We start from the raw sequence: 18421 nt of genomic DNA, 5'->3' as shown, positions 1-18421 counted from the left end.
TTGTTTGTTTTAAATCAAGGTGCTTTGTCTTCACACTGTAACAGGGCCAGAAAAGTCTTTAAATGAGCTGGTTCATCTCTTCCTAATTGGTTCTAACCCCCTGCCTCCCAAATGATGCAGGTTAGCTGGTCTCCAGATCAGTAACTTTGAGTTATTTGGCCAGAAAGTAACTGTTACTATTGAAAAATCTGGGAGCCCTGAAGCTCCCAGAAGTAACATCACATTCCCAGGTATTTGTCACAGGGCAGATAAAGCAGAGGGAATAACCTGCCTGCCTGAAGTAGGCTCCCAGACTGATTAATGAGAGAACAGGACCTGCAGAGATGAAACTCTTCTCAGCAAGGCACCGAGTCAGTAAAAAAGTCTTGTTAGAATTTGCTGAACTACTTGTACAGTTTTGAGAAAGCAATATAAAAAACCTTAAGAAAAGATCACAGGCAATATCTAACTGGGAAGTTTCTCTATGCACCAGATGCAAAGTTTGTACCACAACTCCCAGAGGATCTAGTGGCTCACGCACAGTGCTGTCAGAAAGGAGAGTGATCCAGGCAGTCAAAAGGAGCAGCTCCTTCAGGCAGCCCGCTCACCAAGTATTGGGGGGTGGAATTTGGCTTTCTGATAGCTTTTGTGGGCCAGTCCTGCTGAGCTAGTCTTCAGCTAAGTGACCCACAACAGAGAAACCAAAACTGTATCTTTAGAGGGCCAGTGCCTGGTTTGCAAAGGAACTGAAGGTACCTGTATCGGGCAGGAGGGCCCTATGGAGAGTGCCATGAGGTCCAACTAACACAGGAGCAGCTCTAGAAAAGCATCACTGCATCCAGCCCCTCACTGCACTGTCTCTTCAGTACTGAGATGTATAACTGCACAGTGTTCCCACAGCTCTCTGGGAATGTAGCAGGCACTGCTGTTTTTAAGGACGTGCAGTGCCTTTGCCTCTCAGTACCAGCATGTGCCTTCCCTGCAATGGACACCTGGAGTCCATGGAAAAACCTGCAGCTTGAGCACTCCAACTAACTGAAGAGGGACATGACCTGGCCTCAGCCTACCACTTCTGTTTAATGCTATCAGGTGCTACAAGATCCTGTTTCCTACTCTTCAGTAGGCACTGCCAGTACCTCCAACATAGAACTGAAGAAGGGTAGGAGGGCAGGGAGGGGGAGAAAAGTTAAAAAGACTAAATGCAGAGACTCATAAGACAGTTTAGTACGCACTCAACATTTCTCAACCAGATTATCTGGCCCCCAGAAGCATGGAACACAATAAAATACATTCACCAGTCATATCAAGCTTTAAATCCATGGCTTTAAATCCATTTTTTTCAAGCAGACCGAATAAAAAGACAATTAAAGGCTGTCTCCCTTTCTGAGTCCTAAGGGAAAACAAGGGTACGGCATCTCACTCATTTCAGTAACTACAAACCCACACATGGTGACCATTTCACCATTTCACTATAACAAAACCAGCAAAGCACCTACCTTATTCCATGGGATTAGAAGTAAGCCACAATGGCCATACTGCAGCCTAGCTCTTCACCTCCTTCATCTGCATATACTATGGCACTGTTCTAAATTTTCCTTCCAAATGCATTTATGTTAGCACATAGGCAGTCCTAATGGGGCAAAAAGTCAAGTAGAAAATCTCCTCTATTTTCACAGCTGACACATTCATGTTCTACAAACACTGGATTTCTAGTCCCTCTTGGATATTCTTCAAGGCATTCCTGACAATATGGATTATTCCTAAGCAATCCTAATGTTCTCAGGCAGCAGAATTCTGCATTTTTGCATGAGTCTTAAAGAAATGCTGTCTGGGGAACTCCTTCTGTAATGATGTTTCTTAAAAGGGACAGTTACTTGACTCTACCACCTCTGAAACAGAAGTGCTGGACTGACCTATGGAAAACTATTGGAAAAAAGTAGCAATTTTATAAATAAGACTGCTTCGTTATTGGGAATATTTCTTTCCTGTTTGTGACATTTCTTTAAGTCATTAATTAACACTATTCTCTGAAGATGTCACCTGTTGGATTTTAGTTATACACAAGGGTAATCAACACATAGATACCAAGTGGTACCTGTGTTCCCAGCTTACTCAGTACTTCCAGTACTTTCACCCATATATAGTGGAAGAGCAGCTGTACAAGAATAGGCTTTTTAATTTTGGTGGGTTTTTTTTTTTTAGTTAATGTATTTCAAATCATAGGTATGTTTGTGGAAGATGTATTTATTTACAGAAGATCCATAGCCTCCAGCTGTAACTGCTGGAAGATGTCATGTGCCTATGTTAAGAAAATCTGTGGCTAAGAATAGGAGAAAGAACCTGTTCTAGACACCATCAGTGGGAAGAACATAGAGCAGACAGCAGAGAAACCCCATGGGTCTCAAGCTGTAGACAAGCCCCCAGGATTTAATTAATGCCTCTGCCACTCACATTTGTTTAACGTGTCACACTCACTGACTGAACTGCCAAGGGGCAATAGAACATTAGTGCCACTGAAGGGCAAAATATCATCTTCATGGCTGGTATTACAGATCAGCAAGGAAAGGGAAAAGTCTGCAAAACATATGCAATCCAAACTGCTTCCACTGAAACAAAAGAAATCAATTCTGAGTGTCTTTCTTTACCAAGAAAAGTCTATTTGAAGAAAGAAATCTAGTATCCAAATTTAGCAAAATATAGTGTAAATTTTCTAGAATCAAAATTTGGTATTCAAGAAAATTAGAAGCTACAGATAATTTTATTCTTGGAATGAGTGAACTGTCATTTAAAATAAAAAAAAGTAAAACATGGAAGCTCTAGGAATTGCCAAATGCTTGGAAATAAAAGGTGTGAATATACAGAAAGGTCTCTTAGACCTTCTACAAGCCTGTTAAAACACTGAGTAGAAATTTTATACGTTCCTTTAAATGCACCTGTCAAATATTTTTCTATTAAACAATACATCAGATATCCAGAAATCATGTAAATAAGCCTCACTGCTTTTAAGTTTCATCAGGTGCTTGTGAACCTAACCAACTTCCATATCTTTTTCCCAGTGTTTTACAAAACAGGAGCATGGGAAGCTGGAAAAATATGATAAAACACCAATTCATACTAGGTTTCAATCTTTGAAAATGAACACCCTTAAGGAAGAATATCATTACAGCAACATAGTAGATATTTATGAAGCTAAAAGCATGCCATTAATAAAACTGTAGAAGTTGATACACACAGTTCACTAACTTAATGCAAATAATAGGCTTGTGCAACAGCCTAGTTTGCTCACGCCTCCAGTCAGGCAAAGACAATCAGGTGGAATTTGTAACACCTAAATAAAGACAAACAAGTATTTGAAAGTCAAGAAACCCCTGGAATTTATCTTTGAAGTCATCAGTTTGCTATCAGGGAAGAATAAAATGGTGATGGAAAACAGCAGGTACATTTCTCTTGATCTACAGTAAGTAAAAGACCAGTGCTGGAGTTAGGCCAGTGCTGAGGGCTGCTGCTTCCAGCAAGGACACACTGCACCTCTCAGACAAACCCATGTCCTTCAGACAAACATGAAAAAAAGCACTTGGAAAAAATCACTTGTCTGAATTCCTGCAGTGCACAAGACTGCCTGGGCACTTCGGACTATCCCAGAATGCAACACAGCCACAGCTGCTGAATTTAAAGTATCTAAAACAATAACCAAGATTTAGATAAAAATATTCCTTTCACTGTAGCACAAAAACATCAATAACTTACTCAGGTTGAGAACAGTTTATCTTCTTCATACACGCCAATTGTGAAATATTACAATAGCATCCAATACTAGCTGGCAAATTTCCTGCTTCCTGTTAAACATTCCATACATTGCATATTGGGTGCATTACAAGGTTGCCACCTTCTTTTAAACTAAGCCTTCTTTTAAAAGAAAACTACAGTAGTGTTGCAAGAACCGGTGTCTCTGTCAAGCCTGTACTCCTTTTTGTCAACTATTAAGTCTCTAGTACTAACGTTTTTCAACTCAGTGGGTTTCCTTGGTAGCTTGCACTCTGAACAATTTTATTGTGTGACACCAGGGCACAGCTGCATTTCTCCAGTCTGATCTTCCTCATTTTCAATTTTGCTTACACTCTAAAAAGAGCTGTGTACACAGTCCAAACCAGTGAGTGACCTAATAGGTTATTTATAAATACGGCATCTCCACTGTTCCCTGCATGGTGCTGATAATGCAAGGCTTTTGACTTGCAATCATTGCACTGCAGATATTGTGCTCCTGCTCTCTGCTGGACACTGAACGCTCTCAGATACAGCAGGTGCTTGGGACACTACTTGTATCTGGTGCTCTAGGTTCAAGCATGGCAAAGCTGTGGCTGGGGTGTTACTTGGCTGTTAGTGAGTTGGCGATCCACTTCCCACCTCCACATCCCATCCTATTTCCACAGCAGATTGTCCTAAAGTTTTTCTGATAACAACTCATTTATATATAACTAAGAAACAGTCTTGGCCCCTGCAGCTGAATATATTAGCCAATATTAATCTTGATTTAAATTCATCTCCTCTATCATACAGCTCCCTTGAGCATTGTTTCTCTCTGTCTTGGTTTGTGAAACAGGGAAGTTATACTAATTTCAGGCTCATGATTCACAGAATGTTTAACATCTACAGACAATGAAAGCAAAGGATTTATATGCATTCATCATAAACTGGTTGTTTTATTTACAATTTGTCCTCCAATATGGATTTAAATTTTGTGGATGCTTTCTTGAGATTTCTACTTCTAGAATCATCTGGAAATCCAAATAATAGAGGAGTGCATTTCTATATAGGTAGCTCAAGCATAGGACTCCCAGGAATACTCTTTGGTCCTAAATGACAGATAAGTTTATTCAGGTCATACTGCATCCTTCATTTACTCTTTTCAGAGGTATACTCCTGCTAAAATTCTAATAAACAGGAATTTTTCCATTAGCATTTCCATAGCCTACAATCATTTATTTAAATGACAGCTGAAAAAAGCACATAAGGATATCATAAAATCCTTTCAAATGTTTAAAAAAATTAATTTTGAAACATTAAACCCCCTGCAAGAATAGCTCAACAGACTGTTATTACAGAGTGACTGCTGTGCTGCTTGTTCTGCTATGGACTAGGATTCTCCTCAGAGGACAGAACTTGGAATATGGAACAGGTTGCACCTAATTCTGGAAGAAGATTTCTATTTGGACAGTCTTGTTTTTTGTCATTAACAACCTTCTAATTGCAATGCTCAACTACATGACTGTAAGGGTAAAAAATAAATATAATATCACTTTTTAATATTAAATGTTTTTGCTGTCCTTTTGTAGAAAAAACTGAAAGCCCTCATAGATCTTATCTCACAAAGTGATACTGTGAATTTATGAGGCAGTCTTGCCCTTTTCTTGGTATTTCATTTTTTAACTCTTAGAAGAAACAGTACATCTACCAGATACTACCTGTTCAATTCCATTCAAGTCACTGCATGAAAACAGGTTATTTTGGCTTCTGCCATTTGCACTTCAGTATCTTCTCCAGGCCCTTCTTTCCATGTGCAGAAAAACCTCACATTATAGTAACAAGGAACTGAGTAAGACAATCACAGTTTCTCAGTGACTAATATCTGCAAGAGTTGAACACTAGAAAGAACTGTATTTCCAGTTCACTGCACAGGTAATACAGGTATTCCTCAAGTAAAGAACGATATGTTAAAGCTTAAAGCTTTCAGTGTTTTTAGTCTCATTGTTCTTACCTTTCTTTTGACATCAATGAATTGAGAAAACATTAAGGACCAGTAGAATGATAATTCGACTATGTAGTAGTAATGAAGGTCAGGCATCAGTGGCTGAAAGATGGAGATGAGAAAAGGTTAACAGAGTCTGACATTATAGGCAGCAGTGGTCTATAGGAGACACGCTTAATCACAGGGATTATTGAATTATACATACATACTTTTTACCCTATGTGAAAAAAATGATGATGGTTGCCTCTTTCAAACTTTGATGGCTTTGGAAAAATAAAGCTCCCCAACACACTCTCTTCTAAAGTTTTAGCCCTGACAATACTGTAATACCAAAAATGATGATATTGTCCATTTGGAACCCACAGAAAACTAGATTCTGAGTAATCCTAAATCCATTTTGAAATCTTACTTGAAACATCTTGCTGGATATCAGTAATGGGGGTTTAAAGCATAGCAAAGAACAATGTTAGAGTAGACTAGAAAAAAAAGTAATGCTAGCATATAATCTCATCTGCTCATGATGAAAATGTGGGCTTTGAGCAGGGCTCTTTATAATACAAATACCTACTTTTGAATAGTTTAACTATTTTCTGGGGACATATTAACGTTTGGAAAGAAGAAAATAAATTTATTCAAGCATCTTGTCTGATATACAACATGGTTACAGAGTTGTTTCAAAGTAAAAGAAATAAAAATAATAATGTGCAACCAAAACCAACCCGGGGTAATTTCAAAGAAGGTAGCTGGTGACACACATACTCTTTGACCCTCAGCCTAAGAGAGCCAGTCCAAGGAGCTGCTCTAATTTCCATGCAAATGTGCCTTTATGCTCCACAATAGTCACATCTTCCATGGCAGTGATAGACAGGGACACTGGCAAAGGAGAAGCTCCTGAGGGCATCTACCAAGGGATTAGACAAATCATCTCTAGAGCAGTTTGCACTGCCACAACTATGTACCCAAGCAGGGTATGAGCTGTTTCCATTGGCAAGAGGTATTTTGGCTGCACCTTTTATTCCCATTCCTTTTCACAAAGAAGTTCTCTGCATCTGAAAGCCAGTCCTTGGACTCCCAGGAAATGCTCTATGGGTGTTTAATACAGACATATGCTTAGGCTTTATGAAAAATGTAACTCAAAATTCATCCTTTAAAGCCATTTCTTTGGCCAATATAACCTTTTTCTGGGTTAGAGAGATTGCCAACAGATTTTTAATTACATGTAATTAAAAAAGGGAAAGAAAATAAGAGCTTGCAATGAACTGCAACTATTATACCCGTTATTGCAAGGGAACTCACTGGGGAAAATTTTTACTAAAAAAATGAAGATTGTCAGCTGCTTTATGAACAACAGCATTAGTATTTCTAAAGCCATACATAGTGATAGTGTAGGGCAATTCTAAAGATGTCACAGATTCTTTCTTGGATCAATAGTGTGTTTAACTTAGTTCAAATGTTAAGCTCCAGTTCTCCATTGACTTAACCTCAGTAGTGCGTACGGCTGTGTTGTCACCCAAATGATCCATTTGACTGTATCTACAGTAAAGTCCAGCTGGGTTTCTGCAATGCATTTCAATGCATTGAGTAATTTACAAAGGAGTTGTAGCAAACAAAATACTAGAAATTTTATATAGTTATGGAAAAAAAACAACAGAACAAATTGAAAACCCAGTACTTAGCCCTGATTAGCACACAGTAGACATTTTTATCTTCAAGACAATGATTTTCATAATAACTTTGACAATTTGTTTTATGTTGGACCCTCACCACTACAAGAATGATATTAGATATAGTAATTGTAGCTCCCATAGTCTAAAAGTTGTATCCAATGTTCTAAATGACCGTGTTCTTCTGGTAAGTCTGGTAAATGTATATTCTTCAATCAGTATGCTTTGTGGTCTTTTGTTTTCAGTCAACCTCTTACTGCATGTAATAACACAAAGAAAGTAGGAAATGGGGCTGAGAGGCACCTGTGACTGTAACTATATCAATCTAAGAAACAATTGTACCTACAGTTTCTGAGGGATTAAGTTTCAGCACTTCCCCCATTCAATTTCTGCTGCTGCTTCCCTAATGTTGTTCAGTTCACCCTCCAGTCTCTGGGTGGAATTCAAGTCATTATTTCTTCTGATGCTACATGACCAAATTCCTTCAACCTTTCTTGGATCAAGATTTCTGCTGAACTGTCTCCACTGAACTATTTCCAACAGAGACAAGACCTTCAAGAACAGTAACATCCAAACACAGTTCTGTTCAGTCTGTCAAGGGCTGTTGATTCCTGTGTCCTTTGGACAGTACTCTTCTTCACACTTTCTAGTCAGGCAATTGTTTTTTTTCCTCTTCCCTGCACTTTAGGGAAGAAAAAAAAAAAAGAAAAAGAAAAGGGAAAAAAAAGGAAAATATACCCTACACAGGTTAAATTCCTTAAACTGCAAACTCTTCTCTGGAGCTTTTGGTATTTAACATGTGGAATTCAGGTGTGACAGCTATGTTCATCTTTCCCATCTTGAACTCAAGCAAGATGGGAAGAATTTAGCAATGCTCTGAAATGCTGAGTAGCCAATTCACACAAACATACTGTCACAAAGCTCCACCATAATAAAAACAGAGCTCTGCAGAAGTGTCATGCTTGTTTTTAGACAGCACTCTTTTACCTGATATGGATACCCGCTCCAGCACTGCCTGGTGTTCCAGAGCCAGGGTGTCTGAAAGAAAGAAAAAGCAAAACAAAGGTCTGTACAAACCACTTTGTGCTATGTTAAGTGTATATATTTAATACTAACTATGGACAAAAATATAAGAACAACTTAGAATTTGCATTTTCTGATGTAGGCTCTGAAAACTGAATAGAACAAAGAGACTTCACATAGTTTCACAGCATGAATACTTTAAAGAAGATTCCTTGCATGTGTCATTATATATAGGCAGTCTTCCTTACAGGATCCATCCTTCATCTTTACATAGACTTATCTGCTGTACATTTGAGCATAACGGAGACAGATCATCATTAGCAAGTCTCCTGGATTAAGGCAGTACACAGCACACACAGCATTAAATGCTTCCTCGAGATCACAGTTTTTCAAATAAATCCTCACAGCCTGAGAGAAGTCATGGTCTTGTTTTCACCATCAGGTGGAGCAGCTCAGTGCAGGCAGACCACAACACCAAACTCATCCAAAATACAATGAGTGAGCTTCAAAGCAAGAAAACGGGCGCTAGGCAGAATGTTAAAGCCCCAGGCTGAGAATCAGGCTAGGTAGGAAGGATTTTTGAATATGCCCTTTAATGAAAAAGCAGAAAAAATAAAATTTTCACACCCATACCCTCAGTGCTCCTGAAATGGCAAAGAGTAATTCCTAGAGCAACCTGAAAGGTATACCAACATTTGAAGTAACACCTCCTAGAGCTTCCGATAGACCTCTCAAGGATGCTGTAAGAATGATTAAAGTCCATCCAAGCTTATCCTTTCCACCATTAGAAATAACCTCTTTATGGAACCAATTAATTGGTTCAAACATCTCCACAGTATTTATTGTGCTATACAAGTAAATTAAATGAGTTCCCCTCATTTCATGCAATAAAAAAGTCTTTGGAAACAGCCACACCACCAGACAATATAAAGAATCTAAAATATTTCTGTCTGACAGCTGCCTAAATTAGATCCACACAAATATTCTAGGATAATTCATCGTTTTAGCCAGGTTTGAAAAGCTGTAACTGTCTTTCATATCATATTCAACAAAAGATAAGAGATGCTTCCTACCCAATTATTTTGCTGCCTAAATTACAGGTCCTAGCCAAAAAATGCGTATTTTTCTCTTTCAAATATTATGACATCTTAACATTTCTTCATAGAGATGCTTGCTGCAGAAGCTACACATACAGAGGTTTATGTGCCATTAAAATGCTGATTGCTAAATAAAATGGGCCTCACTTGATGAGCCTATCAAAAAGCCCTGAAGGGTATCATTACTGACAAATAATGTAATGTATGCATTAAGCCTCAAAGACCAATGCAGCAGAACATATGCCCCTTCTGAGCCACACAGGACTCAGAAAGCCATGCTGCCATCTCAGAAAAAATGCTTCTGAGTAGCTGTTTGGAAACCTAATGGATCCTCCGTGGGCAAGAGCACTTAAAATAGCAGGGGTCCTACACCACCTTCTTACCCTTCTTTCCTCCCCAGTCTCCTATCCCCTTGACTTGCCTTGGCATCTCTGAGTTGCTCTTTACAGCTTTAGCAGCAGGCCACTTTGGTTATGTGAAGAGGTCGAGGAAGAGCTTGGTTTAAGCACAGCCTTCCTCTCTGACCTCCACAAAAAAGCAATCAATATCTACATGTAAAACACGGTCATAGCTGGACCAAGAACCATCTTATTTACTCCTCTGTGAACCTCACAACTGTGGAATACTCTGTAGAGGCTTCAGTAGGAAGCAACAATCTTAATTAAAGAAGTTCACACAGTCTGCAGTGTGAAACCTAGACTCATTAGTGAAAGGCGGATAAATCATAAGGGACCTAAGATCGACATTCCAGGGCTCAAGTGAGGCCTGAGTATGCTCATAGGACACATCTGCAAACTTCCTCACAACAGGCAAGTTCACCATGAAGCAGAGCACAGCTCTGCCAGAAAGCCCCATGACGGATGAAAAGGTCAGTGACTTGGCTCCACAACAGATCCATTTTTGATGAACATAAAAGCATGCCTTCTGTTTTTGCTGCCTGCTGAATACCCAGTTTTCATTTTACTCCTTATTCTTGGTATATGTCTAAGGAAGAGAGGTACACAAGGGGATTGGAAAAGAGAGGAAATGCAAAGATCGTGATAACAAAAAGGCCCTCCCCCCTTAAGCTGGAAACAGAATATTAAAACCTCCAGTACCAAATATGCGAGACACAGAGTACCAGCCCTACAATGCTAACATCCTGTCTTACAGAACATAAAAGAGTTCACATGAAAACTGAAGCTTTACCACACTTAGGTGCAGTGCCAAATGAATGCAATATCAGTGGCAGAGGATGTAAACAGCTGTTCAATCTGTTGAGATTACAGAATTAAGGAAAAAAGCACCATAATTCCCTTACAGGAATATATGTTAAAAATGCCATCAAATCTCTCTCCAACTCTGTGATTAAATAGAGTAATTTTAAAGAATTCTATCAGAAATAAAACTTCTCTTGAGACAAGGGAATAACTGAGGATTTTGTAAAAAAAATAAATAGAAAACAAAAAAAACCCCTTCCAAAATTATCTCTGATGTTTACATGCTTAGCCAGAAGCCTTGGGATGTTTTGTGTCCATTGCCTCATTCACTTATTTCTAGAGGAATCATCTAATTAGGCTCCTGGCTTCCAGAAAGCACTAAGAAGTGAAAATCTCCAGGTCTTGCTCAAAATGCTGCTAGTATCTAGTATGTGGAAGGTCAGTTTTGATAGTAAATGGGGGGGGGGAAGCAGTACAATAAAAACCTTCACATTTTTAAGTATCACAGAAAGTTGTTATGCACCTGATTTATTCATGACCATGGTGTAGCTTCCTAAAGAGGTTCTTCCAAAATTCTTAGGTAAGAAAAATCTTCCGAGTTTTCCATCAAATAAAGAAATCTGACTGCTGTTTTTACCAGAATCCAGCATGTAAAAATTCAGGAACATCATGACAAAATCTCCACATTTCACTAGAGCAAGTTTATGTTAAAAACACACTTCAAACCAAAATAAGATCTCCTTTGTCTAAAAAAAGAGATTTAAAGTTGCTTTTGAAATTAGGCAGCTTTTGAACCTGCAGAACAAAACCAGCACAATACAGAGCATTCACTGTGTACATGTTCACTACACTGCCAAGATTTTTATCTGGCTTGGTTAATGTGTTTGAATACAATTTTGTATCATTTGTCTCTGACAGTTACAAGCAATATTAAGTGGAATGGAAATTAGCCCTATTAATTACAGTCAAGATAATATATACTTCTTGCACAGCTCTACTGATGTCATTTTTTTGGGGCTGATACAGGCAAAGATGCCAAAGATGTCTCATTCAGCATTTGTACCTACATTCATCAAGTTACAGCAGGTCCTTGCTCTTCACAGAAACAAGTGGTACAAAGTAAGGCTGGAAGATTTCCTCTTCATTACCATTCACTTAGCCCCAAAAACACTGTGTGCAATTTGCTCTTGCCCCAGGAGCAAACACTGACTGTCTGATACACGTGTACAGTGCATGACACAGCCATAGCCTTTTCCTCAACAGCAGCTGCCTTCTCCCAGTGCAGGCAGAACAGCAGCTCCTGCTCACATGGACAGACCCCTTGGTGTATCCTGAGCTTCACACCTCATCTACTCAGGAGTGCAACTGCAACAGCAGAGGAGGAGAGCACCCCAGCTTTCTGTTCACTGCAAAATACAGTAACATTTTAGCACTTTTCAGGCATTTTTTATTATCCAGGAACTGAAACTGATAGCCTTTTAGTCAACAGCACCTTCCATAACATTAGCAGAAGGAGAATTATTCATAATTAACAGGTTTTTGAAGTATTGGGTAGTAGTTTTTTTGGTGAGGTTTTGTTTTATTGGTTGGTTTTGTGCATTTCTACTTGCTTGAATTAAATAGTATCTCAATGCTCACTTTTCTCCAGTTATGGCTAGGGATTATAGCAATTTTTTTTCTTTTTCAGTGTATTAATAAACATTTCTCTTGCACATCACTTGGTTGAATAAGCACTTTCTTAGAGGTAAATTGCATTGCTCAATTTATTTTTTTTTCCTGCAATGCCTGCATCCTCTTGACATGGTATGCTGGATGCCTGCTGACATTAGAAAGAAAGTTAGATTACCAGGCAACACAAAAAGCATCCTTCCTTAATTTCCTCTGCCAGGGGCTCTATATTCTACTATCAAAATTATGGCAAACCCAAGAGATTTTCATTAACTTAGTCTCTCAGATACAAATTCCGCAATGATCCTGGGCCTCCTTCCCCATCTTCTCACTTGGCTCAGTGAAGATCAGCATAACTGTAGACTACTGCAGCCTTTCACTCTTAAGGAGCATGTATTTCCATGAAAATGTTTGCTTCTGCATATAATGTACAAACAAATACATTATTTTTCCTCTTAACTACAGAAAAACTCCTTGGTATTAATTGTTGTAAAACAAGCCACCATTTTAAAAGTTACAGAAAGTGACCTTTTTCTTTTCCACAATATTTTGCAGCTTCTTTCTCTCTAGCAGAAAAACAATTAAATTCTTCCTCATTATTATTGATTTTCAGAAAATTCATAAAGCAACAACCAGAACTTTCTGACTCAGCTTTTCAAAGTTCCTGTCATTGTCCACTAAGTCTGCCTGGCCTCCAAGGACTTCAGACTTATGATTCCAGTCTTGGAAACTCTGATTTTCTAAAAACATTTGCTTTTTCCTACTACCCTCTGAAAAACTGCCTGGAATATAGTAACATCCGTGCTACCATTGTTTTAGTTTTGCTACTAAAGAATTTCTCATACTGAAGTTTCACTAATTTAAAAAACACATCAGACAGTTTCCAGTCTCTACTGGCCATGCACAGCAGGCTCTGAGGGCACAACCTTAGCAGCCAACGATGCCAAGAACACAGGCTGAACTGTGCAATAAACTGACACATTGCAAGCACCATTGCAAGTCACCTACACATCAAAATTATGTATGCTTCTCTCCATCCACAAAATCACCCAGTTCTGACAAATGTCCTGGGGTGACTTTACCATGCTGGGAACAAGGACAACTGAGCAAAACAACAAAATCCATGGCTACTATTTTGCATCAATTTGTGCATGTTCCTCCTTCCAGTGACTGCTAATTTGGTTTAGGATGCAGTTGCTTCTAACACCAGGAATAGAATTTTCATAAATCCTTCACATATCCAAGTAGTCATTGGCATTTCCTGGCATAGCTAGCTACAGAAGTGAAGACAATATGACACATTGTCAATGAACCTCCTGAGGTTCTCTTCTCATATATTGTGACTAAGCAAGCTGTTTTAAGTTTCTGCAGAGCTGGGGTTTTTTTTCTCTAGAGTTTAGTGCTTTGTGTCTGTAAGAAAAATGGTTTTAGGGGAAAAAATGTTTCTGCAATGAAGAGTGCTCAATCTTTCCTCTCAAATCTGCATTGTTAACTTCCAAATACAATTAAAAATTATACTACTGCTAATGGGAAACCATCAAATATGGAAGAACTTATAAAAGCCAAGATTAATAATAATCACTGGAAGATGCACTTGACATTCAAATGTAAATATATGTGTGCCCAAAAAAAGGTTTTAGAAAAAAATACAAATTCAAGTTGTGATGTATTTACATAAAGTGATATTTGGAAAGGCAGAGTAAACTCCACATACACATTCACTTTTCTCTTTAAAAACACTATTTAGAGAGATCTGGAGCTTATGTCTTGTGTTGATAAAAGTTTACTTTCAACTTACAGCTTATGTGGAAAACGAAGCTGGCTAAAGGAACCGGTAAACAGAATCTGGAAGGGTCCTAATATTGATTTAAGGCAATGCACTGAACAGAACTGAGGAAAACACTGGAGAAATTGGTGACTGTAGCATCTCCTCCTCCTCCTCCTCTCCCAGACAGCTACCAGTCCCCTTATGAAGCCCACACATCAAAATATTTGCTCTCTTGTGTACCTTCTTCCTCTGACACTTGCTCTGCTAGTTGCTTTGTAGTAAACAAACTGGTATAAACTTTTGCCTTCATGTGCAATAGCAACAGTTTCAAGGACTGTTTGGTCATGAGCAAGCTGAGTGGCCAGTGGTGCTAGAACATTTTAGAGCAGCTGGAGGTCTACATAAATATTACAGGAGCTAGACTAAAGTTCCCAGGAGAACTATTCAATGTATTTTGTAGTTTCTCAATCTACACTGTAAGAATTTTGCATCAAATGTAGTGGACACATTCACCCAAGCGCTCCAGATGCCTGATATCCCTTTGATGGAGCAAAGCAGCTGTACACCCATTAGCTTTACAGCTGCCTTCTATTTTTGATCACAATGCCAGACCACATGAATTAGCCTAGCATTTGCATCTAAGAGGATATTTATGGATTTACTTTATTTAAAAAGACAACATATAACTGCATGCCTGGAATTAATTTGTTAAGAGAGACTACTGAAGTTTACACTTAGATAACCTTACCTTGGTAGGAAGGAGACCTGCATAAAATGATACCTTTAAGAGACCAGGAAAAATCCCAAGAGCAAATCGTTAAAAAAAATAAAATAGGTCACTTCAACCCTTATTGATCATTGCAGAGTAGCATGATTTCAGATTACTGCTACAGGATGCAGCAGGATGAAGTTCCAGGGTTTCCAGTGCTCTGATACTATGGTTACTCAAAGGCATACAGGAAAGTGGTTAATAATTAAACTCATCATTACATATCTACTTTCTATAATTATGGTCCAATCTGTGGCTGCTCTGCCGGAACAGTGCATGTGTCTGATTCTGCCAGCCACTGCCTTCCAATACCATATGTTGGTGGTGTTTGCCAGATTCACTGTACTCCTGATGCTGCATTTTTTAAATCCTTAGGCAGCTGCTTTCCTTTGCAGGATTCACCGTGGTTTGCTTCACTGACATACAGCCACTCCACCACTGCATACAGTCCACAAAGGGGGACAGAGTCAATTTTTAATAATGAGAGCAACTCTATACTGAGGTAAGCACCAAGATAAAATTTCATGCCAAAACCCAGATGTTAAGATTGTGGTATTTATGAACCCTACACTGCCTACTGGAAAAACACTGTATAGAGAAAAGCCAAAGAAAACCCCCGATTGATGTGTTTTGCTGTATTTCCATATAGGCACATCGTAGCAAGATCTCAAAATCATCCCCAACAGTCTGAAAATCAGAAAGTTACTGCAACTGCAGAATTCTTAATAGAAAATACAGGTTTTCTCAGGGCAAATAGTTACCCCTAGAGAGGCAAGAATATGTTTGAATCACCTGGTGTCATTATGGGCAGGTGGCAAAGAAGACCTTTCATTAGTGAACTCCCCACTCTCGAGTACTGCCACTAAAACCCCAGCAGAAGGGTTGTACTTCTCAGCACAGACGCCACCAAGTCCCACCTGATGACTGAGAGAGCAGAACTCCTCCAGACAGGTTGCTGGAACAGGCAGGCCGAAAGCCACACCAGTGTGTGGTCACTAGGCAGGAACCCATTTCTAAGCACTTTGGTCACTGAGAACACCTAGAAGGAAGCATAACCCTAAGCAACAACGAGTAAGGAGAGACTGAAGTAGCTTCTTTCCCTTCCACTGCTGCAACCACTGCATTTTTTTCAGGTGCATATATACTGCATCAGGGCAATTCACCCATGGGGCTGCAGATGCCATTATAACTGACAGAATCAAAGAAAATGTTGAGTTGGAAGGAACCCATCAAGGATCATCAAGTCCAACTCCTGGCCCTGCAGAGAACACCCCAAGAATCACACTTCTTGGTGTATGTAATAATGCCACAAGTACTAAATGAAAAAATCCCAGTGAGAGAACCTCTCTCATACTGCATTTTCCTCCAACAGAAAGACAGAAGGAGGAAATGTTAATTTGAATATAAAAACACAGTTTGCAAGGAATTTTTTCCTGCTCAGTTCTGAGTCAGTGACCATAATAACATTTCCTTCTCTAAAGCAGTCGAAGACAGCCAAAATCATTTCCCAAAATGTCTAAACCTACATAAAATGTTACATTCAAGTTCCCTCTGTTTTTCACTTTCCCCTCCTGCTGAGGAAGTGCAGACACAAGTCTTCTGTTGCTTCCATTTGTCATCTGCTGGTGAATCTATTCTGACATAACTTGCAGTTTTCTGCAATTGATCTATTAAAACAACTAGCAATAAGGCTGGCTGGTAGGGATGAGAACTGGGGAACTATCATAAACTGCATATGATTTTGTTTCATAAATTGCAAATTTGTACTAAGTTCTAGTATAAAACCATAAACAATAAATTTGTGCCACAGCAAAAAACCTAAAGTAACTGGGCAAGAGAAAAAAAATCTCTCTTCCTCACCTTCTTGAGCCTACAATTCTTGGGGACAGGACAAAAATCCCTGTTGAAACTCCTTAAGTTACCTGTGAGTAACAGCAGTTAAAAAATAGAAGCAAAATTCTGAATTAGATTTAAATTTACAGCAGTACTTCCCCATGCTAACCTGGCATTGTTTAACAGCCAGTGGCCAAAAGCATCAGTAGGCAGAAGAAATGAGAAAGCTCTGAGAGGTTTGACAGGGTAACCTTAGAAACGAATATAACAGGAAAAACCCCAAGAGATCATCGATAACGTATTTATATATTGCCAAGATTTTTTCCTCTACTACTTAAAATGAAGCAGTTTAATGACTTGAATTATTTATGGTATAAAAATACATATTGTTCTACAGGTTTTACTAATTTAACTGAGAATATAGTTATCCTCCTCCAATTCATTCCCTCAGTAGTGAGTTCAACTGAACATGGCCAATGCAAAGCACTAGTTACTTTAGTAATAACCTGGTTTTATATCCAAACATGTAGTCTTTGCTCAGGTTTAATTAGCTGTGAAAAATAGGACCGCTTCATTAATTTGAATAGAAAAACATGAAAAGCTCATGGCAATAGAGTGCTGAGCTAATGCTTTGCTACAGGTATGAATAAGCCACCTGAGTTTATAGATGAATTAAAACTATTTTTATCATAAAATTGCCCAAATATAACACTTTGTGAAGTATTTCCTCTAGCTCTGCCATTTTTATGATGTGACCCTGAAAAAATTTCAGTGTTTCAGAAAGCTGAGCTGCCAAGAAAATGAATACTGTGCTGGAGGCAAAATTAGCAACCAATCCACAGGGGAACATGAGGTGTGGCAGCTCCTCCCTCCCTCCTTCACTGCCCTGAACGACAGCGTAATGCACACACAGCAGAGATGCTGTATATGGCTCAGTACCAGCTTAACTTGCCAAATTTACATAGCATTAACAGCCAAATTACATAGCATTTACTTACTACCCTGATGTTATTAAATACCCCCAGCTGGATTCAAAACAGATAAAGTGAAATTCAATTCTAGATGTATTTTTTAATTTAGTAAGTTGCTTTTCCTTCCCATGATTATGTAAAATTTGTCACCATTGTCTACATTTGAAAGTCCTGTTGCCATCAGTGTCCTATTACTGAATTGGATACCATTGATATTCTCATTTTGCTTTTTCTTTCAAAAACCTTCAGCTTCCTTTCAGCTACAAATAAATTCTGCCAGCTTGCTCAGCTTTGTCCTCTTTTGCCTGATCCAGTTATTATCTTAACTTCCAACAGCTTACACAGTGAATTACTTCCTATGCTGACTCGCCTTCTCTTACAAAGCCTCATTGTCCAAAATGCATTAATTTTCCTTGTTGATGTACACAGAGGTGCTGTGGTCATTTAAAACTAAGTTTCTCCAGTGGCTTTGATCTTTCTCACAGCATGACTCATGATCTACATCTCAAGCATCCAAAACACTCTATTAATCTCTCCTAAATGCCCTTAACAATGTTTATGCCCTTTTGAAGATATATCTGAAACAAATTCCTTTTCCATGAGATGGCATCTAACTCTGGTCTTCCTGGAAACCTTTTCCACTCATGATGCTTATTTAAAAATGTAACATGGCATTTCCCTTTTCTCACAATAGCATTCTTCAA

At 38.7% G+C, this 18421-nt stretch overlaps 1 protein-coding gene across 3 annotated transcripts in view; it reads right to left on the bottom strand.

Moving 5' to 3' along the window:
• Positions 1–18421, bottom strand: part of CERS6 (ceramide synthase 6) — a 99818-nt gene that overhangs the window by 26697 nt on the left and 54700 nt on the right. For all 3 annotated transcript variants that reach the window (XM_088059045.1, XM_005519768.3, XM_088059046.1), the window contains exons 5-6: positions 8377–8427; positions 5735–5827 (exon numbers count right to left, since the gene is read on the bottom strand). In XM_088059045.1, coding sequence (XP_087915171.1) covers positions 5735–5827; positions 8377–8427 — 144 coding nt within the window. The remainder of the gene's footprint in view (positions 1–5734; positions 5828–8376; positions 8428–18421) is intronic.

The sequence above is a fragment of the Pseudopodoces humilis genome, chromosome 8, assembly GCF_049639895.1.
Source record: "Pseudopodoces humilis isolate 2021_Gansu_Grassland_sample_001 chromosome 8, ASM4963989v1, whole genome shotgun sequence".
Classification (NCBI taxonomy): domain Eukaryota; kingdom Metazoa; phylum Chordata; class Aves; order Passeriformes; family Paridae; genus Pseudopodoces; species Pseudopodoces humilis.
This window is presented reverse-complemented; position numbering and strand designations above follow the sequence as displayed.